Source organism: Nesoenas mayeri (genome assembly GCF_963082525.1).
Source record: "Nesoenas mayeri genome assembly, chromosome: 4".
Lineage (NCBI taxonomy): Eukaryota > Metazoa > Chordata > Aves > Columbiformes > Columbidae > Nesoenas > Nesoenas mayeri.
The window spans coordinates 23,963,085-23,990,400 of record NC_137540.1 but is presented as its reverse complement, the minus strand read 5'-3'; the positions used below and the strand labels follow the sequence as shown (position 1 = coordinate 23,990,400).

The 27,316-nt window shown below is 43.5% G+C and overlaps 3 protein-coding genes across 3 annotated transcripts in view; 1 reads left to right on the top strand and 2 right to left on the bottom strand.

Moving 5' to 3' along the window:
* Nucleotides 1-891: 891 nt before the first annotated feature.
* LOC308040258 (estradiol 17-beta-dehydrogenase 11-like) lies at nucleotides 892-10,282 on the bottom strand. Its single transcript, XM_080344163.1, has 7 exons — nucleotides 9,550-10,282; nucleotides 8,123-8,230; nucleotides 7,354-7,485; nucleotides 6,554-6,660; nucleotides 5,148-5,285; nucleotides 4,772-4,888; nucleotides 892-1,464 (listed from the first exon to the last, which is right to left on the bottom strand). The coding sequence occupies exons 1-7, from the start codon at nucleotides 9,757-9,759 to the stop codon at nucleotides 1,377-1,379; spliced, it is 900 nt and encodes a 299-aa protein (XP_080200289.1). The 5' UTR covers nucleotides 9,760-10,282; the 3' UTR covers nucleotides 892-1,376.
* Nucleotides 10,283-10,469: 187 nt separating this feature from the next.
* On the top strand, nucleotides 10,470-17,782 carry NUDT9 (nudix hydrolase 9). Its single transcript, XM_080344027.1, has 8 exons — nucleotides 10,470-10,763; nucleotides 12,744-12,983; nucleotides 13,660-13,755; nucleotides 14,554-14,640; nucleotides 15,783-15,894; nucleotides 16,289-16,435; nucleotides 16,650-16,734; nucleotides 17,192-17,782. The coding sequence occupies exons 1-8, from the start codon at nucleotides 10,633-10,635 to the stop codon at nucleotides 17,365-17,367; spliced, it is 1,074 nt and encodes a 357-aa protein (XP_080200153.1). The 5' UTR covers nucleotides 10,470-10,632; the 3' UTR covers nucleotides 17,368-17,782.
* Nucleotides 17,783-21,097: 3,315 nt separating this feature from the next.
* SPARCL1 (SPARC like 1) overlaps nucleotides 21,098-27,316 on the bottom strand; it is a gene marked incomplete at both ends in the record, with an annotated part of 37,315 nt that continues 31,096 nt past the window's right edge. The window contains 6 exons of the mRNA XM_080343830.1: nucleotides 21,098-21,126; nucleotides 22,546-22,694; nucleotides 23,491-23,639; nucleotides 25,248-25,384; nucleotides 26,188-26,308; nucleotides 26,889-27,007. Of these exons, the coding sequence (XP_080199956.1) occupies nucleotides 21,098-21,126; nucleotides 22,546-22,694; nucleotides 23,491-23,639; nucleotides 25,248-25,384; nucleotides 26,188-26,308; nucleotides 26,889-27,007 (704 nt within the window). The remainder of the gene's footprint in view (nucleotides 21,127-22,545; nucleotides 22,695-23,490; nucleotides 23,640-25,247; nucleotides 25,385-26,187; nucleotides 26,309-26,888; nucleotides 27,008-27,316) is intronic.

The following is a 27,316-nucleotide window of genomic DNA, read 5'->3' as shown; positions in this document are numbered from 1 at the left end:
CTCCAGGAATCTTGCACTGTGAAGCCAGACTTCCAAAGTTGACAACTTGTACTTTAACACACCCTGAATGTCTTGTTACCTGAATGTGTAACCATTTTTGTGCCACTTAGGTTGTTGGCAGAAGAGACTTCTACCTGTTGTTAACTGAGAACAGGCAGAGCTAGATGATGAGGGCTCTGCCTCTTCTGAAGAACCTCAATTTCCCCAATAACATGAAATGCTCAAGTGAGCAGGACGGGTTCTGATGGAAGCCACCCATTTCTAGCTGTGCCAAAGATGGCCACGTGTTCAGGCCACTCTTGAGTGGCTGCAAGCCATACACGCCTGGCACAGGTGGGACTTGTGCACATAGGCCAAAGGTGGTCCATGCTCTGCAGAGGTCTTTGACCTGTGTTTCATCAGGTACTGTTCTCCTGTACCACAGGCCAAAGACCTTTTGGGGTTTAACCTCCTGGTTGAGGTGGGTCCCATTAGAGCAGGCGGCTCACTTGTGGTGAGGAGCTGTGAGAAGGCTCATCTGGAGCCTTTCCCTCTGCACCCTCTGCCCTGGCACCCGGATTTAAGCTCTGGCCTTGCATGGGCTGAGCTGTTGGGTGCCATGCCTAGCCTTGTACCTTGCTGATCCTGAGGTGACTTCCTGGTGTGACCTGGGACTCGTCTCGTTCCTGCAGCCCGGCCTGGGGGTTGGCAGACTCTGGCTGACTCAGTCATTGTTGTGCCACCTGCTCCACTGTCCTTGCTTGGACCTGGTTACGACTTTCACTGCCAAGAGACAACTTCAGGTTAGAGAACCGTATTTATTCAGAATAAGGAGTGTTGACGGTGCTAATGCACAATTAATAATCAATATAATTGGGTATTCCATTACAAACAAGGCTGTGTTATTTCAAGCAGTCACTACGGAAGCAAATGAAACTGTGAGTGTTTAACTTTAAAAATGTGTTCTAATGAAAAGATAGATTAAGGTGAAACAGGCCACGCACCTCCTCTATGAATTGTGCTTCTTGCAAGTTACTTTAGCTCAGGGATGTATCCAGATTAACATATTCTCAGGCAAACCCTTTGCACTCAGGTAAGCAGCTGTGCTGCCCCAAAGACGGGCTTTGTGGGAGTTCCTGTCTGACTCAGCACTAGGAGATAGAGCCACTGTGATGTACAGCCAAAGCAGCGCTTTAGGCTTCTAGAGCTGCATCTCTGCTTTGTTAATGCTCCATGTTACGCAGGTACGTCCCTGCTGCAGGTGTGGGATAAACCCTTAGGTGTGCTTGGAAATGGTGACCTGGAAGCATCTGTCTTAGTCCTGCATAAAGCCAGATGAACTATGCTCAGCATATGCTCTGGTTTCGCTTGTGCCACTGGGAGATAGGAATCATTTTTCATTGAGTGCTTCTCTGCCCAACAACTGCATCAAACTTGGCATTGGTCATCTTTTTCAGAACATTCACAGCACGTTCTGGAAACAATCTGAAAGAGATAATAACATGAAATTACATGTAGGATAAGAAACTTAAAATATAGGAAAGTTGTTCTGCAGTTGAGAGAGGAGCTGGTTTGGCAGAAGTGTGCATACAAAGAGGCTTGAGAGCAAGACTTAAACTAGGTGTTATTTCCAAAGAATACATAGCTCTTGTCAATCTCTAACTGGTTTTAACTCCAACCCCACCCACGTCCTTTCATGACAGTTCTAAGGACAGGTAGCTACTGGGCAGTATTTGGGTGTCAAGACTGCTGCAGGGTCCAGGAAGGTTCAATATTGAACAGAAATAAGTGCATATTAAGTGTTGTCATGCTCTGAAAAGCAGCAGACCTATAGAAGGATGTGATGTTAAATGAGACCCAAGATGCAATTTGCTCTCCTAGGATTTCTTCCCTTAGGAGTGTTATAGAAGAAATTTGATTAACTACTTTATTCTCTCTGAATAGTCTTGCTTAGCATTAGCAGCTAAAGTAGCTAAAGCCTTAGGCTGCAAGAGCTGACCGGGTGTAAAATTTTTGATAAAACTAATGCTGCTAACAAAGAACTCTCTGAATCTGGCAGATAAGAGTGCTATGAAGAAGATAAGGGAAACTCCAAGAGAATGAAGTAGCTTTAGAAAAAGGCCATCCCATTGACAGTGAAACCTATCAGAAATTAAGAGACCAGTGACCAGAACTAAGTGGTTGGACTTGGGGTTGGACTTGAGGATCAGGTGACGGGTGGTACAAGTATAACTGAGAGGCATGAATTGGGATAGGGGTCCCTCTCAGAGGCACTCAGCACGAGCTGTAACCTAGGAATTAATAAAAGTCTAATTGGAAACCTTCGCTCAGACTTCGCATTCTCGGTGGGATACTACCGTCAGACCCTATGATGGTGGCCGGTGTGTGTAAATCTATAACATGAGCCATGTCTCTTTGTGTCCTCCTGCCCCAAAATAAAACAAAAAAGCAGAGTTGCCCTCAGGGCTTTGAGGACATGAGGTTTGACTTGTCTATGCGTCTGCAGACTTGTGCTATCAGCATGCAGCTCTTGGAGATACAAAAATACTTTAAAGCTTTTTCCCCACTGTCTGGTGTTGGGTTTTGCCAACAAGATATTAGCAAGTGTTTCACGAAGTACTGTAAAAGTTAACATAAAACATAATTTAGTTGTTCTGATGTGAATTCTAGGTTTGGAACCTGAGCTCTGGTGAAAATACCTCCTCATCAGAGCAGCTACACTGGATATTAAAGATGTACGAGAAGACCAATCTTGCTTTACATGGCAGAGAGAAGCAGTATAGCCCTTCTGAAGTAACTTTCCCAGCCTCTGTGACTTAAGTCTCTGGTGTTGACACGAAGAAACAAACACTAACAAGCAGCAGGTTCTCAGCCCTTTCTGAACCTACACTGGGGCTGCTGGCTCAGAAAAGCTGTTTTTTGCAAGCCCAAGGGAAACGGCCAGCTGTGCAGAACAAGTGTTCTCTTGTTCTCCTTCTCCCTCCCTATCAGCCTGTAGAGCCATTGAGCTCTCCACTGAGAACAGTGAGCTGCAGAAAGTGGATCACAACAACCTACAAGAAGACTCAAAATATCTTCCTGTGTGTGATGCCTGCTGCTGCCATTTGAAAGAAGCACTGCTATTTCATTACACTGGTATGTGTTTTTCATACTAAAATAATTCAAGTAGGTGGTTGTTTAAAAAATATTCTCCTGCAGACAGTTATACATTATCTAGCTACTATAGGCATAGTGATGTCAAATCTGGCATGATAAACAACTGATTACAGTGATGTCAAACACTGAAAATTATACTACAAAATAAATGAAACTGGGATGAATGTGAACTTCTGCTGTCCAGCTGTCATATCAGGGTTTCTCTGTGCTGCCAAACCATGTTTTTACTAGCATGAGCGCAAAATGGAGTTGCTCATAAAATAAAACTTAATCTTGAATGAGGTGTTATATTAAGTTGGTGCAAAAGGAATTGTGTTTTTTGCATTGTTGAAATTTGCCATTTGATATTGGAATACATTCTTAAATAAATGTGGTTGTGTTTATACATCATTTTAAGGTGCTTTTCTCACTTAGTTCTTTTGCTACTCACTTATTACTTTATTATTTTATACTTTGTTATTTTATATTATTTTAGACTATGGAAATGATGTTAGACAAAAAGCCAATTCAAGTAATTTTCTTATTATTGGGTCATAAAGCAGTGGAGACAACTCACAACATCAACACCACATTTGGCCCAGGAACTGCTAATGACTGTACAGTGCAGTGGTGGTTCAAGAAGTTTCACAAAAGAGATGAGAGCCTTGAAGATGAAGAGCGCACTGGCCGGCCATTGGAAGGTGACAATGACCAATGGAGGGCAATTATTCAAAGCTGATCCTCTTACAACTACATGAGAAGTTGCCAAAGAACATTGACTGTTCTATGGTTGTTCAGTATTTGAAGCAAATTGGAAAGGTGAAGAAGCTCGATAAGTGGCTGCCTCATGAGCTGACCCAAAATAAAAAAAATCATCATTTTGAAGTGTTGTCTTATTCTATGCAGCAATGACAAACCATTTCTTGATCAGATTGTGACCTGTGAGGAAAAGTGGATTTGATACAACTGGCAATGATGAGCTCAGTGGCTGTACTGAGAAGAAACTCCAAACAACTTCCCAAAGCCAAAGTTGCACCAAAAAAGGTCATGGCTGCTGTTTGGTGGTCTGCTGCCGCTCTGATCCAATACTGCTTCCTGAATCCCAGAGAAACCATCACATCTGAGAAGTCTGCTCAGCAAAATGATGAGATGCACAGAAAACTCCAATGCCTGCAGTCCGCATTGGTCAACAGAAGGGACTCGATTCTTCTCCACGACAACACCCAACTGCATGCTACACAACTGGCACTTCAGAAGTTGAACAAATAGGACTACAAAGTTTTGCCTCATCTGCCGTATTCACCTGACCTCTTGCCAAACAACTACCACTTCTTCAAGCATCTCAACAACTTTTTGCAGGGAAAATGCTTCCACAACCAGCAAGATGCAGAAAATGTTTTCTAAGGGTTTGTTGAATCCCAAAGCACTAAATTTTATGCTACAGGAATAAACAAACTTTTTTCTCATTGGCAAAAATGTGTTGATTGTAATGGTTCCTATTTTGATTAATAAAGATGTGTTTGAGCATAGCTTCAATGATTTAAAATTCACAGTTCAAAACCACAATTACTTTTGTACCAACCCAATACGTTTGCTGCTTGTATACTCAGTTTTGACAATGTACTCCCCACACACCTGTTTTTAGTTTTCTACTTACATTTCAGTAAGTAATGCAACGTTTAGATTTGATGGAACAAAAACCATTTTCTGGTTGGTCAGTATTCCTTCCATCAGGGCCTCTACAACTTCTTCAATCTCCAAAATCCTTCCAAGCCTGTAAAGGAAAGCACATCTGTAAGAGCTGCAGTGGTAAAATGGGAGTGGTATTACCTGATGTAGGATGTTTCACACATGCACAAACTTAAGTAGTTCAAATGCAACTATGATGTGGGTGAAGTGACGCTGCAGATTTTCTGTAGCCAATTCTACATGCCTTTTTCATATAGTCAGTGGGAATACAAGCCCTAAACCTGGGGCTAATCTGTGATGCCCAGATGCCATGAAGGAAAGTAAGAAACAGTTTGGATAGTTACCTTGTGGTGGGGTTTTTGACAAATCCTGTGTTTATGAACACCGGGCAAAGACATGTGGTTTTTATTCCATCCTTTCCCAGGGTAGACAGCTCCTCTGTGAGAGCTTTATGAAATCCAACTGCAGCAAACTTGCTTGAGCTGCAGGGGAGGAAAAGCACATATGAGAAGACAGGAATACTACTTCTAACTTTCCACAAGTGGCCTAAATGATCGCACAGTACTGACTGGGAGGGGAAAAAATGTAACCCAACTGAGAGAGAGGGCAGGGAATAATTTTATATTTCTCTGTACAAGAGTGTAGTGATGGAATAGATATTGCTGCTTGGGGAATTATGGAAGGCAAACAGGGTATCCTTCAGGAAAAAGCCACCTAAGTGGTGAACAGAGAGAACATAAGGAGATCTTAGAAAATTATAGCTAATGTACATCAAACTATGGACTTCTCTTTTTTTTTTTTTTCCCCAGCTTAGAAGATTCTGAAAAGGAATGCAGCCTGAATCTGTAAAATCCAGAATGATGGGCATCTTAGAAATGGATAACAACTCCCTACTGTTTCTTGCACCACATAGGAGTATCTTGTGACATTCACAGGTGAGTTTTGATATAGAGGAGCGTTATCCATGCATAACTGAGACACATAATGCTACAGAAATTGGTGCAGGCCAAGAGTATAGATCAACTCTAAAATGAAAGTGAACCTAAAGACTCAGTTTATTGATTGCTGTTCATTTGGACAGTGTAATCCAGGCAAAATCCATGGCTTGGGAATTATCACATTGCTAACAGTGAGTGATTCTCAAAGAATGAGCAGACGCAGGGGAATATTGCTCTGACTGGAGCTGCTGTCATGGAGGGCTTGATCTGATGGAGAAGGACAATATGCCATCTCTAAATTTTTCTGTTCAGGTACTGTAATATTTTTTATGTGTGTTTCAAGTCAAAATGCAATTTTATCTCATGATACTAGAAGTATTTCTATACACTACAGTCATTGCTACAATGGTAGAAAGATCAAAGCTACTCATTGGGGGTTTACTTGACAAGACACCACCTCACACAAGTCCTGCTTTCTAAGGAGAAGGGAAGAGGATACCTTTTTTTGTGAAGCAAAAGTCTGAATTAGTGAGAGAGAGAGGAAAAAAATAGCAGCTTTTGTTAGTTGATGTGTCACATCCCTATTCCTTCATACAAGCCTTGCTCCTGATTCAGTCAGTGCTAATAAGCCAGTCGGCAGGAACCTGCAGGCATCCTTAAGTCCTGATTGTTGTGGTTTTTTTTCCTGCTTAGCACCATCTTTTGGACGTACCATATTCAGTAGGAGGATTGTTTCAATTATTTTGCACTGGCTGATGGAGTAGTTACAATTAAAAATAAAAATGAAGAGAGCTGATTTAGAAATCACTTACCAATAAGTCACCATGAAAGAAGTCACAAAATGACCTGCTGCCGAAGCCACTGTGACAATGTGACCATGGTTGTTGTCCATCATGGCTGGCAGGAAAGCTCTTGTGGTCTTGAAAGTCATTTCAACCAAGAAGCAGAAAGAGGGTAGGGGAAGATGGACGAAAACAATGTTTTCTTAGGCATGTTCAGCAATGACACTGTCTATTGTTAATTAAGCAACTCATGCTATAGCTAATGCTTTGTGTTGCACAGCACCTCAGATTCTGAGAACCACAGAGACACACACTCTCTGTTCAGTTGGTACAACTGACAACCACTTTTCCAAAGAAAATGTTTCAGGAACTTTGCTATAAAGAGGAGTGATTCTCACATCTCTCCTGTGCTGCTTTTTAGGGTTCAGGTGTCAGCGACAAGGCCGCCAGAGTTTCACCCCAGCACATACAAGAAAAGGCTCATCAATCTGCAGCATCTCTTGTTCTGCCACAAACAGCATGCCCTGAGCAGCTGAAAGAAGAGCCCTGATACATCTGTGACTGAGACCAACCCAAGCTACAGATGAGGCTGTCACAGGTAAGCTCATGCAAAGAAAAGAAGGACTTAAAACTGTGCCAGGCTCAGATGAGTAAGAGGTTAATCAAGTTTCCAACAGTCAGTCTCACTGGGTACCCCTGTACCCCAGCTACACACATCAGAAAGATGCTTTTCTAATTCACTGGTAGCTGAAAATAGTTGTTAGTCTAAATATGCCTCCTCAGCAACATTCCCCAAAGAACATAGGCATGAAGATGGTGGTGGACCTTACCCACATGTGAGCAAGAATGTTGACCTCAAACATTCTTTCAATCTGGTGGTCCTGAGTTGAGAGCAGGTCAGCACACGTAATTACACCAGCGTTATTCACCAGGATGGAGACGTCCCCTATGTCCTTTTTCACCTTTAGGACAGAAGAAACCCAGAAAGGTGTGTGTCATTCATTACCCAAACAATGCAAGGCTGTGGAAGATGAGTGACAATTAATTGAATTCTTAATGTTGTTTCTTTAGGGAGAGGAAGATGGTGCCACATTTCCAGCTGGGATAGGAACTGTGCGGTGGTATTGGGAAATCTGGTGTAGATCTGATGCTTTTCGCTAATTACTGTCAGTATTTATAGCCTTCCACACATCACTCACAGACACAGTATGCTCTGTGTAGTGACTATTGTGACTCTGGACATACAGGCTGTTTTGAGGGAGCTGAACCATGTTCTTTACAATAAAAGGTTTCAACTGTCCTCAGTGTTGTCTGTGTGCTGTTTGGGAAACTAAGAGGCAGAAGTTCCTTGGGGGGTTGGAATTTTAAAGAGCCAACTTGGCAAAGGGGTGTGATATGCCAGAGGTTTTCAAAAGATGATGAGAGTGGCTGTGGTATCAGAAGTGCCACTTTCTGCTCCGTCCTGAAAGCAGCAAAAAGTGGGGGAGGATTCCAAGGGCTGGCATGATTTGTGCACGATACCACTTCTCTTGTTTTCCTGACCTCTCTGAAACTCAAGCGCCTCTGGGTAAGCCTTTGGGTGTGCTCCGGCTCCCCTACCTTCTCTGCAGTGCTGTAGATTTCCTCCCTTTTGCTGCAGTCCACCACGAAGGCTTGCACAGTGGCTCCCAGCCTTTCACACTCTGCTGCTGTCTCCTCAAGGCCATGCTGTCAGAGGCAGAAGAGAAAGACTTATATGCATAACTGTTGTACCCTGCCTGTGTGTTGCCGCTTGGGCACTGCAGCAGACAAGGTAGAGGCTGGAGATTTCCTAGGAGAACAGCATTTGATGTGCACAGAACAGAAGCTCCACTCAGCCCCAGCAGCTGCTTAAGGCTGGTGGCCCCAGGAACGAGGCCTTTGCCAAGACAGTTTTCTTCTAAGCTGCATCAGGGAAGCCCACGCCTAAAACCCCCTCCCTTGGCCATGTATTTCAGTGCCTGCTTCTACCCAGCCTTACAATACATTTCCCAGCACCAAAGCTAGGGCTTGCCCAAACCTTCTTCCCCATTCCAGTGAACACGGACAACACTCTGCTTGGCAGCAGCCCTTGCACATCAAGAGACAGGAGCCACACCTCCTCACACCCCACCACAGCTTGGCCTTAGCTGCAATGGGTAGCATGAAGAGACACTGAAAGTATTACACAATATCCTCCCTATTTGCACAGCTCCTTACATTAAGCTTTTCTTGGTTTGTTTAGGGATTGGTATTGGTAGGTTTTTTTATTTTGTTTTGTACATTTCGGATGACATGATAAACTCCTCTATGCTTTCTGATCCACTGTGCCAGGACCCATTCCTGCACACTGCTGCCCACAGCTTCCTCCTCCAATACACCTGATCACACCTATGCACAACCTTCTGATCCTTACTGAACACCATTCTGCATGTTCATATCTGTTCGTCTTCACTTTCCAAGGTTGTTTTAAGCTCTAGTCAAATTATTAGCAATGAGAGTTTGGGCTGGTGTAAACATTTATCAAGGACCTGTCCAGGCAGGTAACTGTGCCAGAGGGCAGCACGGATCACACACAGCACAAAACAACGATGGCCACCTGTATCAGTAAACAGACACGTCTTCCAACGATTTATGCATAACACGTGATGGAACAGAGACAGTGAGCAGAAGGCAAACCAGCTTCTCTGTAGCAACAGGCTTCTAGTCTCAGTTTGTCGCCTTCTACAACCTTAGGCAGCAGTTCCACCAGCAGATTGCTGAGCACTCCGTTTCCCTCCTGCAGCTACTCTTTGAGGTGCTGTGCGTTCTGCCTTGCTCATCAGCATCGAGTAACTGTGGGATCCAGACACCCATGTTCTCCAGTGCAAGTGGGGCAAAACCTTCTACTCACACTCAGTGACCCAGTCACCTGTGAGCAGGTGTGGAAGGAGACAATGCAGATACAGTGTGAATGCAGCCTCTCTTCCACTGTTACAAACCCAGTGGCCTCAGGGATGAGCAAGTCAAGATACAAATTGTACCATTACCTTATTGATGTCCCACAGAACCAGCCTGCTCTGGCGCTTGGCAAACTCGAAGGCGGTCGCTCTCCCTACGCCGTGGCCGGCACCCGTGATGAGAACGAGCTCTCCACTGACAGACTTTCTCTTCACGGGAATAAAAAGCTTCACAAAAGCCTCTAAGTAGGAGTAGATGAGCAGACCCAAAAAGAAGAGAAGCTGCAGAAGTGGATTCATTGTTTTTCTGAAGTCCTTTGATTGCCTGAGCTCTGATCTCTCTTGACAAGGACGTGGGCTGTTGATTTACCAGCAGCCGGACCCCTTCCACCCCTGGGCAGCAGCAGCCGGGTGTAACTCGCGACGGGACCCGTCTCGCCGTCCCAATTCCCGTTCCAGGCGAGGGAAGGGGATCGTCGAGAAAGCGAAAGTATATCCTGGACCCTGCACAGAGGGAAGGCAGCGGGGCGGGAGGGGCGGACCTGTGTGAGCGTTGATGGGCGCTCAGCCCCGCAGCAGCCGGGGACCGACCCGGGGGCGTTTCCCTCAGCCACTACTGCCAGGGGGCGCCCGCAAGCCTGAGCACGCACTACCGTCCTGTTAGTCAGGGGCCACGGCCCCTGCTGGCCCCGCCCCCTCGCCGCGGCCCTCTCCGCGCCGCCCGGCCCGGCCCCGGCTCCCCTCGCCTTTTGGGGGCTCCGTGAAACGCGGAGCCGCGGCTGCCGAGGCCGGGCCGCGAGTGGGGCGCGAGGAGCTGTGGCCGTTAACTGTCCGGCCTGCCGCGCGCCCGGCCCCACCTCCCGGCGGCGCGGCCACCAGTGAGAGGGCGGGAATCTGGGTGGGGCGTGGCCAAGGGAAGGGAAAGCCGGTGTGCTGGAGACACTCGCGATTGGTGGCGCTTTGTCCAATCAGAGCCGAACTTGCAGCGAGGTCCCTTAGCGGGGGTTCCGTGCCCGCAGCTAGCGGTGTCCCTCGGGTGGCTCTGTGCCCGGGCTGGGGAGCCGGCGGCAGCTCGGAATCGGCTCCCCCCTTCCAGCCCTCGCGTCCTGTGCCCGGCCCCGTGGAGCTGTGTCAGGGATTGCTTTTGGCGAGGTGGGGTTGTTGGCGGTGTCGATGCTGCTCTTGGCCGGCGCCCTCCGTGCGACTGTGCCTAGATTCGCTCGGGCCTTCGCCGCGTTCTCTGTCACGGTCACGCTGTCCATCCCGCCTGCCCGCTGTGTCCTCCAGCGCAGGCTGCCCCTCAGGTACATTGCCGTGTGACTGGTGACGCCGGGCGGTGGCCGGGCCAGGCTGGCGCTGGTGCTCCCGAATCTGGGGACCGGCCTGGCTCGGTGGCTCTGCCGGCTTTTCGCCTCTTTGGGGGATGCCCAGTTCTCGAGGGAGCAGTCAGCTGTTCATTGGGACAAGAGCTCAGGGCTGCTTTGCCATCCCCTGCCAGCCGAGGGGAAGCTTGGCAAGGAATGTACGGGTAGCTTAGGGTGTCACATGGCCATGGCAGGGGCAAAAATTGGGCTGTCTTGTAAACCTGAACTGGTCCAGTTATTGAAAAATACTCTGCCCTGGTGAGACCACATCTGGAGTGCTGTGTCCAGTTCTGGGCTTCCAAGTTTAAGAAGGACAAAGAATTACTGGAGGAAGTCAAGCAGGGAGCTATGAAGTTGATTAGGGGTCTGGAGCATCTTATGAGGAAAGACTGAGAGAGCTGGGTTTGTTCAGCCTGGCAAGGAGAAGACTGCGAGGGGATCTTATTTATGCTGATAAACATCTTTGGGGTGGATTTCAAGAGCATGGGTCCAGACTCTTCAGTGGTGCCCGATGAAAGGATGATGGGCAATGGGTGCGGATTGAAGCATAGGAGGTCCCATCTAAACATGGGGAGAAACCTCTTTCCTTTGAGGGTGATGGAGCCCTGGAGCAGGCTGCCCAGAGAGGTTGTGGGGTCTCTTTCTCTGGAGACATTCAGAACCCACCTGGACACATTCCTGTGCCATCTGCTCTGGTGAACCTGCTTTAGCAGGTGGGTGGGACTAGATGATCTCCAGAGGTCCCTTCCAACCCCAGCCGCTCTGTGATTCTGTGAAATAGAAAGTTGATGTAACAGTGAACCATGTGAGGAAGTTTGCAGTGCATCAGCTATGTGCTTTCCCCTGTGTCTGCCAAAGATTTTTTGTACCTCAAGTGGTTTGTGAGTTGAATTGTGCTCTGTCAAACATCACCTCAGCAGTGAATGTGATGGAGCCTGTATGCTGGAGCTGTGACTGGTGCATTTTCAACTTCAGCTTTGTGAAGCAGAACCTCCTCTCCTAGATACCACTGAAGATTTCGTAGCATGACTGAGGAGTTTAGAACTGGAACTCCTGTGTTTGAAAAAGCCTGGTTTGTTCTGTTACTTCTAATATTCACATCTGGTTTCAAGTAGCAGGGTTACTACTTAACGTGTGCATTGCTTTCTTCTTTATCTGAAACGCATTGGTCCAATCATAGTGTTGTTGATGTGTTCAAATCTGGATGCATTTTTGCAGAGGAGATGTATTTCCCTAAATGCTGGAAGTGGTTATTTCTTTTTTTTTTTTAAAAAAAACCACCACTTTTCCCTATGAACTTCTAAACCCAAGATATTTACAGTATTCTTGCAGGTTATAGCCCCTTGCTGAACTTTGACTCTCCTATCCAGAGTAATCCTCTTTATTTTTGTAATAGTTAAAAAAATATTATTTGGAGTACAGAAGGGCCACTTTGTGTGTTAAAGGAAATCCATGCAGAGTTTTTAAGAGCTTGATGTCAGGCACCATAGCCTCTTTTAGTATTTTATTGTTGACTGGTATTTTAGCTCCTGAAAACACATGGCAAAGTAAAATCACTAGAGGTATCACTTTTTTTTCTTTTCCAACCTAAATGATTTTATGGTTATATTCTGTAACTGGTCAGTTTTCCACACAGTCCAGAATGGGAGTTCTAGTTCTCACCTTCTCACTCATGCCATGAAATCTTCATTTATGTCTAGTAGAGTACTCTTCTGCTTGAAGAAGCTGAAGGTGAAATTCAGAATTTTTTGGTCCCAAGCATACATTTGTGTGGTGTCTGAAAGAAGCAGTAACACATTACTGAAAGCTGGTTTGTGGAAAAAGCCTAGTCTGTTCTGCTTGCTAAAATGTACTATGCAGATCTGGGATTAAATAACAGGATTAAAGCTGAAGGAATTAGGTGCTTTTTCTTTCTTTCAGTAGCTTATCTGCAGACTATTGGTCTCGTCTTCATCCTGTTAACATGTTCAACAGTTGCGATGCTAAGAAATTCTACCACAGCAAAGCTCTCACCTCCCCATATCCTGGATCACACGTGGAGCGTAGCCGAGTTCCTGAAGATAAAGTCGGCTGGCTGATTGAGTGGGAAGATTATAACCCTGTGGAGTACACAGCGAGGTCTGTTTTGGCTGGACCCAGTTGGGCAGATCCCCAAATCAAGTGAGTGGAGATGGTGACTCTTTTCTTCTTTGAATGTGAAAGAAGGAAATAGTGATTGGTTGAGTTAAGAAGATTATCAGCTTAAGTGAGATGTGAGTCTACAGTGAGGTGTGAAAGTAAAGACCTAGAGAAATGGTACTTAGCTGAATGGTTTTGGTTAGCTCTGAAAGTCTTTGACACGTGATTTTACTGAGCTGGTGACTGAGATAAGAGTAGTGTTGATTGGAATAACGGACAGTGATTGATCCAGTATAGTGCTGCTTCTCTGTGTTGATTGTGACCTAAGTAAAAAATCTCCAAATTCTTTTTAAGAATTTTGGAATAATTTCTCATAATGTACTTGTTTGTTTGTTCATAAATTGAATGGGAGATGAGAGAATTTAAGTAGAATTGTAGTTCTTGAGTGACTCAAGAAACATGACAGGTTGAATAAAATAAATACTTCAGGAGGTGCACATATATCTGCAAAATTAAATACAGGAAGACACGCAGTAAAGGTTGAGACTTTATAGTCCCTTGTAGAAAAGGAAGGACCTGCAACTTAAATTCTGGTAAAAACTACTTATTGGTCAAATGGGTGCTGTAGATCTGGTGGTTGGCCTTCAGACTTTTGTGGGGCAGAGGAATGTTTTGTGTTTAATAACTAATCTCTGTTAAATTATTATTTTCCACACAGTGATAGAAGTTTTTCTCCCAAATTCAATGAGAGAGATGGAGAAGTGGAGAGGAAGAGTCTGAATGGCTTGTATGTGGTTGAAAATGGGAGGCCCCGGTGAGTGTGGTGGTTTTATTTTTATTTGCATATTCATTTCAGTGATGTAGTTTCAGAGCTCTTAGGGGTCTTTCAGTTCTGATTTATGGTACCTACTAGAAAAAAATCAAGATAGTCTCCCCCAGAGAGAGGAAAAATGATATCTCAGTGCTAGAGTTCTATCTGGAGGAAGGTTGTGGCAGAGAGGGACTAAAAGGTCAGCCTGCCACACAGCAGAGGCTTGAGGTGACGCTGTAGATGGGGGATGTCCAACACTGCTAATAGTAGGGTCTGTTGAATAAATTGTTTCCACAGTTTGATCAGATGTTGAGCTCTGAAGCTTTTGTACCACTCCACTTGTCTGCTATGGCAAAGCAGAAGAATATTTTGTTCCGCTGATAGATCCTGGCATAGCACAGATAACTAACCTCACCTAAAAACTTCTTTCTGCCATTTGTCCATAGTTGAATGCTCTGTGCATCTGTAGTCTTGGAAACTAGATTCTGTTCTCAGACAATGCTGTATGCAGAATGACAGTAATGCTTGATCAGTAGTATCTCAGGACATGACACCTGGGATATGACAAAGCCATTTTGTACGTTGCCTTTCTCTGTATTATTCAACATAAAAAGAGGATGATGAAGGACAAAACTCTGCTTTGTTTCTCGTGTTCTTTAAAGTGTATGGTGGTACTGGATGCATGTTGCTATCTTTTCATTTGTTGTTATCTAAGCTTCTTTAAAGCTGCTTTTTAAGAACATTTAGAGCATACTTTGAATATGGGGAAGTACATTTAATGTACTGTGCCACTTATTTCAGAAATCCAGTGGGAAGGACTGGCCTCGCAGGCAGAGGATTGTTGGGGCGCTGGGGACCAAACCACGCTGCTGATCCTATTGTTACCAGGTAAGGGACACACGACTGAAAGGTGCTGTGCAGTAGAGCAAAAAGTATGCATTTTGCTTTTTCTGTGCATCTCTGGGCAGGTTATTACTTTTCATGGGCCTTTTGTGCATGTTCCTCTGACTAAACTGATTCAGATAGGGGTATCTGAATGGAGAGATATATAGATGTGTGGAACTTGAATTTGATTGGTCTTTGTCTTTCGAAAAGAGTAAGGACTTGCTGTTTGACAAGCAATCACTTCTGAAATGCAGAGGAAGCAGATTTAAAACAAAACCAAAACAACAACAACAAAACAAACCACCAACCAACACCAACCCAGGAAGTGTAACTCAACAGAAGTGGATTGTACAAAATAATCTTCAGTAACAAACATGAAAACTGAAAGGATTACGTATTACTTTGATGCTGTGTAAGTAATATGCCAAAAGGCCTTAAATGAGGCATGCTAAATTGCAGGAGTGTGTTTTATCTTATAAAGACTCAACTGCAAAAGAATTGGTGTGCCTGCTTTCGCTCTGTAGGAAATAATAACTTGGCCAGCTATATCAGGTGGCGTTAGGCCTTTTTTTTTTTGGGTCCGTGTATGCTCTGTTTTAATGGCAGTTTTACCTGAGGGGTCTGCATGTACATGGTAACTTTCTTACACAAAGAAGGCATTCAGAGAAGATTACATAGTAAAATAAGGTGCAAGCAAGGAAGTGCCATGCAAGATAGAGCCGTTGTGAAAGTCATCCTAATGCGTTTTACGTCTTCTCCTTATCAGAAGGCTGCTAGTGCTACTGAGTTGTTTTCTTGAAAGTAAAAGAAATTAAATATTTTGTATTCATTTAGCTAGCTTTTTGCTTTAACTATTGGTAATTCTTCTAAGTTCTTTACTGAAGGCAATGGTGGGTGATTGTGGCATGGTGCTGGGTGCGCGGCTGGGAGGTGCTGCAGGCTGTACGTATGTGCTGCTCTAGCAGCAGCGCTTCCCCGTGTGTTCTGGGCCAGTACTGGTGCAGCTGCAGTCGGTCGGATGCTGCACATAGCTGTCCAAGGAGCTGTTACTGGCAGTGTGGCTGTGCGAGTGTGCCTCTCACTTTTCCTCTCCTCCTTTTGTGTCCAGAAGCAGCAAAGAATGTTCCTGTTGTTGTTTGCTGCAGGTGGAAGAGGGATGGAAGTGGCAATAAAATTGCTCATCCAGTTACCGGCAAAAACATTCTGCAGTTTGTAGCTATCAAGAGGCGAGACTGTGGGGAGTGGGCCATTCCAGGGGTAAGAAGAAAGCTCCGGGGACATTTCCCCACTGGTGAGGTTGTGGGGTGTTACATGGTGTATGCGTGATAAAAGCATGTTTTTTGGTGAATGACCTCATGTTGCAAAGGTGAGAAGAAATGCTGCATAAGCTGGTTGTGCCTTCTGTTGTTCTTGCCTTGCAAGGCGCTATTTGCATTTAATACTGACCCTGTCTTGTGCTTAATGCAGGAACAGTTTAATCCAGTGCAGGTTTTGAAGGATGTGAGTGCTTGCTCTTTACTACTAAGTGTAGAGTTCCTTCGATGTCCAGAGTATGGCATAGATTCATGGAATATACTAAGGGCCAGTTAAAGGGGAATAATAACAAGTGGAGTCTGAGGGATAGTAACTTTTTTTTTTCCCCCCCTCTAAGGGAATGGTGGACCCAGGGGAGAAGATCAGTGCTACCCTGAAGCGAGAATTTGGGGAGGAAGCCTTGAACTCCTTGCAGAAATCCCCTGAGGAGAAAGCGGAATTGGAGAAGCAGCTTCACAAGCTGTTCAGCCAGGAGCACTTTGTGGTGAGCCCTGTCTCTTGTGGCAGCCTCTTGTGCTGTGCCTATAACTGCAGCTGTAAATAAGTTGAAAGAATATAGCTGAAATGAAGATAATTTGTCATGGTGGGGTTGTTGCAATGTAGGAAAAGTACTGTAGGGAAATTAAAACAAAACAAAAACCATCATTTTGATTGCACCTTGTTTCCTGTTGTGATACTGGGCTTGTTTGGGGCCTTAGGTGTACAGAGGATATGTGGATGACCCCCGGAACACAGATAATGCCTGGATGGAGACAGAGGCTGTGAACTATCATGATGAAACTGGTGGGTATCTCCATGTAGGCTCATAGTTGCCTTTTATTGTGTATATTGATTTGAAATTGGGATGAGATTGGGCTGAAATTAGAGGAGTGTGCAAATCAGGAGAGACTAGGGGCAAGACCTCTCCTGGAAACAACAGTAGGAGGATTTGACTAAACTTGTGGTAGTGGTTATGTGTTGTCCTAATGACTTCTAGGAACTCTTTGTGTGGCTGATGGTACCCCAGGAGAGGTGATGAGGAGTTACACTGCTGCCAGTCAGATTTGCCGTAAAATAGTGCGTGTATGAAAAATGGTTCTGGCATAGACTCAGTGAGCAATGGTATTGGTTTCTGAGAAGCAGTTGAAGGCTGCTGCCTGTGGAGGAGCCATGTAGAAGGGCAAAACTGATCAGACGGGAGTAGAAAAAGTCAGACAGAAGATGCAATAGCATCATGTTCTCACTCTTGTTTTGTGAACAGGTGAAACAATGGACAATTTGCCTCTGGAAGCAGGTGATGATGCTGGAGTAGTCAAGTGGGTCGACATCAGTGAGGACCTCAAGCTCTATGCAAGTCATAACTACTTCATTAAGCTTGTGACGGACAAACGGGAAGCCCACTGGAGTGAGGATCCCAGTCGTGCATGCCATGAGTGACACCAACAACAAACCAGTGCACAGCAAGGGATAACTAAGTTTTCCAGCTTTGAAACAGAGATAACATTGTCGTTTCCAGTGGACGTTCAGTGAAAATTCTGTGAAATTTGTCTGGTCAAAACACTTGGCAGGGATAAACAGAGGCTTTCTCAGAGGCTTCAGATTGCTGTTTTGTATTGCTCAACTAGTGTGAAATGAGATGAACGTGGAGCTGTTGCCTTGGTTTCCTTTCTTGTCTTCGTTATTTTCAGCCATTTCATCGTATCTGCGGATTTGCATGACAGCATTGGGATTCTGACTCATAGTTCAGAAACTGTTCACTTCAGCTCTGCAATTTTGCTCCGACTTCTTTTCAGGAGTATGAATCCTTAAGGGATGTGAGACTTGTATAATGAGAACCTGAATAATTACTTATTTTAAGTGCTGTATAATAAAGGGAAGTTAATTTTCTGAGTGGTTTCATTTAACGAGCCTTTTCAATGATTTTCTTTTTCTATTTTGAGATATGAGTTTTTATGTTTAATTGCTTTTTAGTTTACAGTATGGATGGTATTCAGATCTGAATGTCTGATGTAACTTGATGACCTGTTTTGGGAGAGCTGGATTTCAGGGTTCCTCTCTTGCCACTCTTTGTGGCAGTACAGCTGTTGGGGAGACTGTGCCATAAAGAGGATTGGTGGAAAGAGCAGCCTTTAAGTATAATCTTGTAAATTGTGGTACTTTTTGCAGTTTAGGTAACATGAGTAACTTGCAGTCAAGGAGCCAACATGAGCCTTACATGGCATTGATGCTGATAAAGAGCTGCGCAACAGCTGCTGACACTTCTCCCTGTGTTTTTAGCCAAGGGGTAGTTGCTGTCCATTGTGTAATAGTGTCAGAGCTGAGGACAGTAACAGCTACAAGTTGTGGTTGAGACCTGGGAAGGGTATCTTTGTGAATTTTGAACTGTATGTTGATATAGGGTGGTGGTTAAATGTCATTGTCTGGATTTTTCTTGCATAACAGTACTGTGATATGCCTGTATATTGTTGAGACTGGCCACATCCTGCTTAACTAATGAATGATTTTAGTGCTTACTCCTTTTTCACACCACCCTTTCCCTCCAGTTAGATAATGAAGTCTGGAGAAGTCATGTTCATTTATACAGGGAACCCTGGGAATCTTGTGGAGTTAACTGAGCAATTTCACTATATTTTGAAGGAAAGATTTTGTGAGTTAACTGCTGTTGGGTGCTGGTTGGTGGAAACTACACAGAGGTGGTGTTGCTCACTTGTGGTGTTTATGGCGTTTTATCTGTTCTTAAGCATAAACTGAAATATGGCTAATCTTTTTTTTTTTCTTTTCCCCCTGTTTTAAGCCTGTTTGTGTTGTTTTGAAAGCTCTAATCACAGTGACTCAAAGATGCCACATTGAATGGAGGAGGAGCTCATGCTTGCCTTGAGAGCTGAATGTCTTGCCTCTTAGCAGGTAAAGCCAAACTGGATGAGAGCAGGCTATTTCTGTTGAATTTGTTGTCACAAGGATTAGCGCTTGTAGCTGATGAAGGTACTTGCCCCAACATGTGCAGCTCTAGGTCCTGAGGACATACTTCATCTACAGAGGATTTAGTGGTTGTCCTGGATCAGAGGGAAGGATGCTCTGGTTGGCTGTTGTGTCTGTAGCAGTGGGTGCTTTGGCTTGGAATGTGAGGAGATTGAGAAATGCAGGGTGAGGTTTCTCATGGAATATCCCTTGTGTTGTCAGCCTTCCATTAAGATTGGAGGTTATGGCTACATCCTGGACTTGAATATCCCTTAATGGACCTGACTAAAAACATCCATCCCCATCTGCTTTTCTTCTCTCTTATTATTGACCTGCTGTTTTAGCTGACATAGAGGATAAGTCAGTAGGTCAGGTAATTTTGGTCCTGCTCACGTTATAACCAGCAGATAAGATCGTGCCATGGTTTAAATGTGAGCAATGAGGTGATGGATGTTGTTAGCCCTGCAGAATTTGAATTGTTTAAAGGAAAATCTTCCCTGTTTGCCTTGACAAATTCAATTTTATTGCATCTTTTTCTAGTACTTTGAGTGGAGCAATGGTGGGTATTAGCCTCAGTGGAGAACAGGTCAGTGCCTTGTGAGTTGTCCTTGTGTGGACTGTATTTGATTGTTTTAAGGTAGCTGACTCTTGGCTGTAGAAAGAGCATATTTGTTCTTAGCAACAGGCTGCAGTCAGACAGAAAAAATTCTGACAAAATGTCTTTATCCCTGAGACATTTCAAGTCCCAGAAAAAGTATCTTTTTCAAATGGAATTAGCACAAAGAACATGCTTTTATACATGCAATCCAGGTTGATTTGTTTACACTGCTGTGTGGTGTAACAGAATGTGAAGTGTGTGGCAAGTCAGGCTTATGGGAGAAACTGACAGTGAAACTGATTTCGGTGGAAAATAATATTTTGTTTGTGTAACAGGTTCCTGTGTTGAAAAGAATTGTAGTTTGATTTGTTGTCTCCCAGGACATCACATTGGAGTTGGACAAGGATTAGCAGCCCTTACTGGTTCAAGAGCAAATCAGCGAGGGGTGAGTGGACTTCTGCTCTTTGAGCTACCAAACCAGCATTTCCGAATCCCATTTTCCTTTAATTGGAAAGGTGATGTGGTTCATGTGAAAAGTGTTTTCTAATCTTCTCTTGTAGGAATAGCATTTGGGGCTTCTTGCTTACAGCAGAGCATGCCTAGAGTGTTTACAGTCAAGTGCTTGGTTTAACAGCATGAAATTAATCAGATTCTGGAATAATCTCATTCTGTCCTGGTTTTGATGCTTAAATTGTGCCTATCTTCAGGCAAGCAAAAGTTGGGAGACAGTGAAATAAACAGTTACCGTTTCTTTCTCAGGAAAAAGGGTAGCAGTAGTTGGTGCTTCTGTGGGAGAAAGCAAGTATGTGCCTGCTAAGGAGAATAAGGAGGCATTGAAGCTGTGATATCCTCTGCTCCTTGTGATGGTGGAGCTATTGCTAATCAGTTTTTTGACACGCATCCACCCTCACTCATACAATTAGCTCATACAATTAGCTCGTGACACAGTTTGTCAGCAGGAGTTCTGTTGTGTGGCATTGCTGCTATTACTGTTGCTTTTCAAGGGGCGGGGGAAAGAAGTATCTGAAAGCGCTGATTTTTGTTTTTTTAATGTACTTTAGGAATTATGGTTTAAGGACTGGTGTATGTGATGAATACTCTAGTTTCTTCTTCTCCCTTAAATCTGAAATGAAATTTCCATTGAACTGTTGCCATGATACCTTTTCTTTGCAGAGTTCTGCCATAACCCGTATTTCTGTGTAGAGTTTTATTTAAGGTTTCTATGCAGAATGTTAAACTGACAAAATACAATAAATAAAGGAAACAAGTCCAGTTTCTTCAGTGTGTGGCAAAATCCACATCCTGTAATTCTGCTGAAGAAGAGCTTTGCGAACAGCTCAGTCGTCAGGTTAGTACTATTTATAGGTTCAGAGAGATTATGGATACATGCAGGGGAAGATGCTGGTTGTTTAGCTACGAACCACTTGGAGTAGTCAAATTTTCCTGCTGTTAATGAATGTAGGACTTTTCTGCACTTGTGTTAGTTGATAAGAATGAAGTGAACCTTACGCCACTTTTGTCTTAAACTATGAAGCTGTTAATTAAAGAAATAAATGGGTTTCACATATTTCACTAGTTTTAGTGCAGCACTGGGATTCTGTTCAGCCAGGCTCAGAACAGGAGATTTTCATTTATGTCTTCTGCAACAGAGAAGAAAACGTTATGAACATTTGATGCCAGAAAGACGTTTTTATGCTGTATGACTCTTAAGTGATACACCAAATCTTCAGAGGGTTCATGTAGGGGAATGCTTTCCCTAACAACAACAAAAGTATGGTTGCTGCTATCATATTCAGGAGCCATTCATTTAGACCCTTCTTGATAGGTGTTTTCTTGTTTCTAGTGTTAGATCTCCTTGATCTGTTTGTGAGCCAAGAATCCTTTCCACCTCCTTTTCCCAGATTACTGACCCTAAACCCCTCTTTGGATGAACGATCACTGGCAGCAGTTTGTGTGTATTACAGTAACTCCTTGCAGCTTACTTCCATGTGTGGCTTGTGACTGGTAAATTGTCATCAGAAGAGCTGAAAAGAAGAGTGAAGGCTCTGCATGTCTGACCTCTGACAAGAATTGGCCTCCACTTTAAATTTAGGGAGTTGCTAGTAGGATTTTGAACACATTTCTTCAGTCCACACACTTAGCCAAATGTTTTCAGTCATGTAACTGCTCTAGGATTAACCTGTGCTATTTCTACCCTTGCTTAATGGCTGGTGATATTGTTCAGCTGTCGCTCAGGGCTAGATCAGAAGAAGGTGAATTGTGAAAGAATGCTGTAGGTTGAATGTAGTACCACGAATCTCAAACTGCTATCATGGCAGCTTCTGCTCAGCTGCTGCTGCCTAATTCTAGAGACATCAGCAGCACAGTAGTACCTAGTTTTTCACTTTCCTCAAACTCTTGGTGTGTATTGAGCTAAACCAAACACATGCAGAGCCCATTTAGGATTCAGAAACTCTACCTGCTTCTGCCTAAGCCTCCTGATGCACACAGTCTGAGCACCATCTGAGCATGTGTTGCATCTGACAAGTTAGGTAAGATAGATGATTGGGCCTGCAACTATAAGGTGATGACAGCTGATGACAGCATTTGTGTTGTATCTAGTAATCTAGAGGTGAGCGTAGTTACATGATTAGTGAGAGATCTCACTTATTTTCCCTACTTGGCCTGAGACCTTTAAATGCATTTTAAATTGATATGCTGGTTTAGAAGCATAAGCTCTCTTTGCCTTTCCCTTGGCACTGAAGGATAAAGTGAGTATTTCTTGAGAGATGGAGACATGCAGAGTGTAAAGGTTTAGACACCACACAGGAATGGTTCAGTATTTAGTACAAACTATGTCCCAAACTTTTTCTCATAGAAAATATGACTTTTTCCTATCTTTATAAAACAATTCAGAACCTTGCACCTTTGGCAGTCTTATTACTGTTCTGTTTGCCTCTGTCAACAGGAGCCATGAGCTTCTGGCTACCGTTCCTTTCCTGTATGTTGTGGTCCAAGAATGTGCCTAGCCTTGACCAGAACATTTTGTCTGGTCCATTTGCCTGTTCTTTTAGGTTTACCTTCTTTAATCCCAAAGCAGTGGCACCATTCCTCCAAAGCAATGAGTCTGTCTTTGTCTCCATCGCACTCTTGGAAGAAACGGGTTATGCAGTGTTCCATGGGAACAAGGGAGGCTCTCAAAGGTGCGAGCTCAGAGTGTGTTAATAATCTGAAAGAAAGATCAGGTATGTAGAGCTGTCTCTCATTAATAAATCATCCAGATCATCAAAGATGATCTAAGCTGCTAGAAGATGACAATGATGGCTTTGACAGAGATTCCCTGATGGATTCTTTTGTGGTGCTTCTGGAGTAACTCTGTCCCAGGTCACTAGAATGATGTATAATACGTGATAAACTCAAATTTTAACTGCTATTTGTTCATTAAGGTTTTTTTTCCTAGAACAATTATTACTGTGACTTGTTCACAACTCATCAGTTTTGTCATTTTGCCATGAATTTGAGAGAGCAAGCTTGCAATGGTGCCAAGTTCTGTTCTAAGACAGTAGGTGTGATCAGCATGAGGTATTAAGGACCTACAGCCTTGAAACATGAATCCCACCACTGAGTCATGACCGAAAGACTGAAATGAGTCATGTTCTCCAAAGTAAGCTGGAAGCTTCCTCTGAGCTGTTACACTGCTGCTTTCTTACCATATCTGTTCCTTAAACTGAGAGACTTCTGTAGTATTAGTTGAAAACTATATGTACCTTGCTAGTGAATTGTTGCTGACAGGCCTCTGCCCTTTTTACTTGGCCTGTTGCTCTTGTCCTCAAGACATGGCTTCAGCAAAACAGTGAGAGAAGTTGTGTCAGAGATGAATGCTTCCTTAGAAAGGGGAATGCTGGCTTCTGTCAGCTGAGGAACTGCTCCTCTATGTAGAGAACCCTTTGAGTTTTTTTGTAGTAGAACAGCCTGAGCTTAAACAGCAAATCAGAACGGAACCTGCAAAGGTTGCTTTTCTTTACCTGTCAACAGGGTGCTGATCAAGCCGGTGAAACTGCCAGTGCACAGGATATACATACATGTGATAATTCTTCTCAAAGTCATGTAGGAGCAGCTCAACTGTGTGGTTACCAGCTACAAGGCGCTTGTCATTCTGGTAGATTTTTTTGACCTGAACACAACAGAGAAATGGATATTTTTGTTTAGGAATGAAGATTTGTCCTGAAGAGAACTATCCAGCAAAGGAGGTGGCTTGGAGAAATGAAACTTGATAAAATTCCACTGTGGAAATAGATTTTAGTGTTCCTGACCATACACAGCAAGAAAATCTTGCTTCAAGGAGTCGAGATGATTTTTGTTGCTGTCCATGTCAACTTTTGTAGTAACTGGAAAGGAAGTAAAATTCCTGTGACCTAATCATCAGACTCAGCTAAGCAGGGCAGTGTCCTCAGTTTGGTAGGATATGAAATCAATTTTATCACATTTGTCCACCTTCTGTCCTCAGGCAAGCAACTCAGCTCTTGTCATGAAATAAGCCATCTGAGAAATCATCTAATTTGTATAATTTAGTATAAGATGTTCCAGGTAGGTCAGTGTCCTACACAGGTAACTGTGTATGTGGGGTTTGGTGTTGCTCAAGTGTATTTTGTGTAAACCTGCTGTGACCTACTGTGTGCACCTACTTCAGAGTTAGAACAGCCCAGAGCTTGGTCTAACTGAAACTATTTTGCAAGAGTTATGGCTTTTTAGGCAGTTAAGGCATCTGTACCTTCAAAAATAAACTATTGTCACCAATTCACTTGTCATTAATTCTTCTTTTTTTAAAAGGCCCAATGGTAATAGATGCTTGCTGGTTTTTAAGACTATTTAGTCTTAAGGTCTACTGAATGGTAGAAAGCAGCTTGTGTCTCTTAAAAACTGAGCATGGGACTCATGTAATTTTATGGCCCTTGAATATCGTGGTGTAGGTGGACAATGTATGTGACTACTAGCAAGTGCAAACAATACCCTTAACTCTTGAGTCCATTTTCAGGTACTTTTGTATTGATTGCCAAGTACAAGGTGTGTCCCAAGAACAGAAGAGGAGCTACTTTTCATTGGTCCAGGGCAGGGACCTCTGCCCCTGAACTCTCTATTGTAATTCTGTCTCGAATCCTGCCCAGTTGCTCAGTCTCATGAGGTCCTTGAGCAATTTCTTTCATGGTGAGTCCAAGTCCTGACTTCCTTTGAATACCTGTGCATTGTCAGCAGACTTTGTCATCTGCCTCCCTCTACCAGCTCAGTCAACAAAAGCTGAAGAGCACAAGTCCTTTTAACTTGTGGGTCTCCACAGGTGAGCTCTTGGCTGCTTGTTGGCTCTTATTCTGTCTTTTAATGAGTTACCCATACCTGGATGCTGCTCAGTTTCCTCAAGTCCTTTGGAAAAAGGCACTGACTGCATGAGTTGGGTCATTGTTATCTACATATTAGTTGACCTTTCCAGGAGGTTTGTCACAAAGCACTTTCCCAAACAGAAAGCGCTTTGTGTCTTCTAAAGCAAATTATTTTTATCTAGTTGTGCACCAATTCTGATTTTTCTGCCTCCTGTCTGTAGACACGGGCTTCAAAGTGATACACTTGGCTTGCATTTGCTTGGAGAAAAGGAACATTTGTAGCAGAAATGTGTCTCAGCTTAAATGAGTGCAAGGGCACATGTAAATGTATTTTGCAACTTGTTTCACATGGTTTGTCCAGCTCTAACAGTGGAACTGCATGGTCTTACTTGAAAAGGATTGCTGACCTTGCTCCTTTGCTTTTCAGTTAAAAATCCAGAATTGTCCAGATCACGTTCATAATATTGCATCAGGATGTTTTTGAGCCAGTCTCTCATCCGGAGGGGGAACTGATCCACTTCATAATCAGTGCAGTGGGGGATGTCTGTGCCAAACAAGAGAGCTTTTGTTAACAAGTGATCCATTAAGTCCTCATTTAAGCATTTCTGAGCAAAGATAGATTTGATTCTTGCTAGTAAACTTCCAGTTGAGCTCAAAATTGATGGAGCTGTTAATAAATAAAATTGGGAATGTTGCTAATGGGTTCAATTTTAAATTTATGAGTCTTTGGTGCACATGCTTAACCGGTTGTGCAAGCCACAACCATTTTATATCCGTTCGGCTTCTGAGCAGAGTTTTGCAGTGAAGCCTTTATCAGTCAGTTGCATGAAAGCAGAGTTCTTGACAGCAAAGAAACATTCTGGCTGAGAGTGAGTGCACTTTCCTCCCAGTGCATGCAGCAGCCAAACAACTTGCAAATCAATTCTGGATTTTAGATCCCAACTTCTACATTTGGCATCTAAGTAGTGTGTGGGGTTTTTGGTTTTTTACTTGTCATTTTAATTTATTAACTGGCTGTAAATACTGGTTTTCTGGTCAAGGTATTGAAAAAAAAAATCTTGAGATGCTAAAGCAATGGGAGCATGTAAGACAGTGCAGGTGGGAAGACAGGGTTGACGACAAATTGGTCTAAGCGCTGGAGGGATGTCTTTAAGTGTATTAAGCATCTGAATCCTATAGAAAAAGTGACTTTTTAGACATGGTTAGGGTTTGATGGTCTTAATTAGCAGATAACTGATGCAGAATGAGGAGAGCACAGGAAGAAACCAGGTAACTTGGAGCCAGCTCCTAGCCAAGGCTACTGGCTCTTTATACTCAGGTAACTTCTTTGTAGAAAACAAGGCTTACATTTGCAGGAGCCCATATAGTCTAGGTGCAGCTGACGTCCCATTTTTGTCCCTTCAAGTTGACATTTGGTGGCAAAGAGCTGACATGTGCCATCATAGGTCTTATTATCTGTACCACAAACCTAGAGGAAGAGAGAAAAACAAAACCACCGACCCCACCACCACCACTCTGTTGAGAAAAATTCTGCTCACTCCTATAGGCGTTACAATAATAAAGGCATTGTTAACATCTGGTGTAGAAGTTGTGAATACCCACAGGCAATGCATGTGGTGGGAAGTATTGAAAATCATGCCTACCTATGGATTAGCTCTTCTGTATTTATATACCTAGTCTTGAGACGCTTGAATACATTTTTGCATACTAGTAGTATAGTTTGAGATGGTACAGGATTATCATATTAGATATGTACTAGTATTTGGTACGTGCTTTGAAACATCAAATAAATAAATATACTTTGAGTGGAAGGGAAAAGCTATGATCCCTGAGAGACCAAATAAAGCAAATCACTTTAGGTACTTTGTAGCTACCTGTGTTCATACTATTTTCAAGCTATAGTCAGTGAGTTTGGGTACTTTATACTTTTACAATTACTTGCATGTTTTTTAGGGTAGAATTGTTCTAAATAATAGCAGCGGAATGTGTTAGCTTGTAAACATCTTAATTGTTTTTCCCCCATGCTGTGCAATGAATGAAATACTTACATGCTCATAGTCTTTGGTGGAAGGGCAAGCAGCAGGGTCTTGGCAAATACAGCTGGGTTTCCCTTGTTTGTCCACATGGCAGACTTTACCTATTTTGCAGTGGAAGTTCCTACATGGGTCTAGCGATTGTAGGAAGAAGGAAGGACAAAGTCAAGTGTTCCTGTCAGGTTCTATGACAGTCAAAGCAAAATACAGCCCAGCATTCACCAAGAAGTCAAGTGCTTTTTGTAAGTTTGTTAAAATGCAGCTGGATCTAGCATTGAATAAAGACAAACTTCAAATTAGGATTTTTGTGGGACTTCTAGTAGTCCCAGGTTTGAGCTGGATGGTGAAATACATTTTATAGAAAAAGGTATTTCTTATCTAAGGGATGACATTCTCTTTCAGCTTCCTTTGTTGAAGCATATCCCGTCTGTCCTTGCTGAACC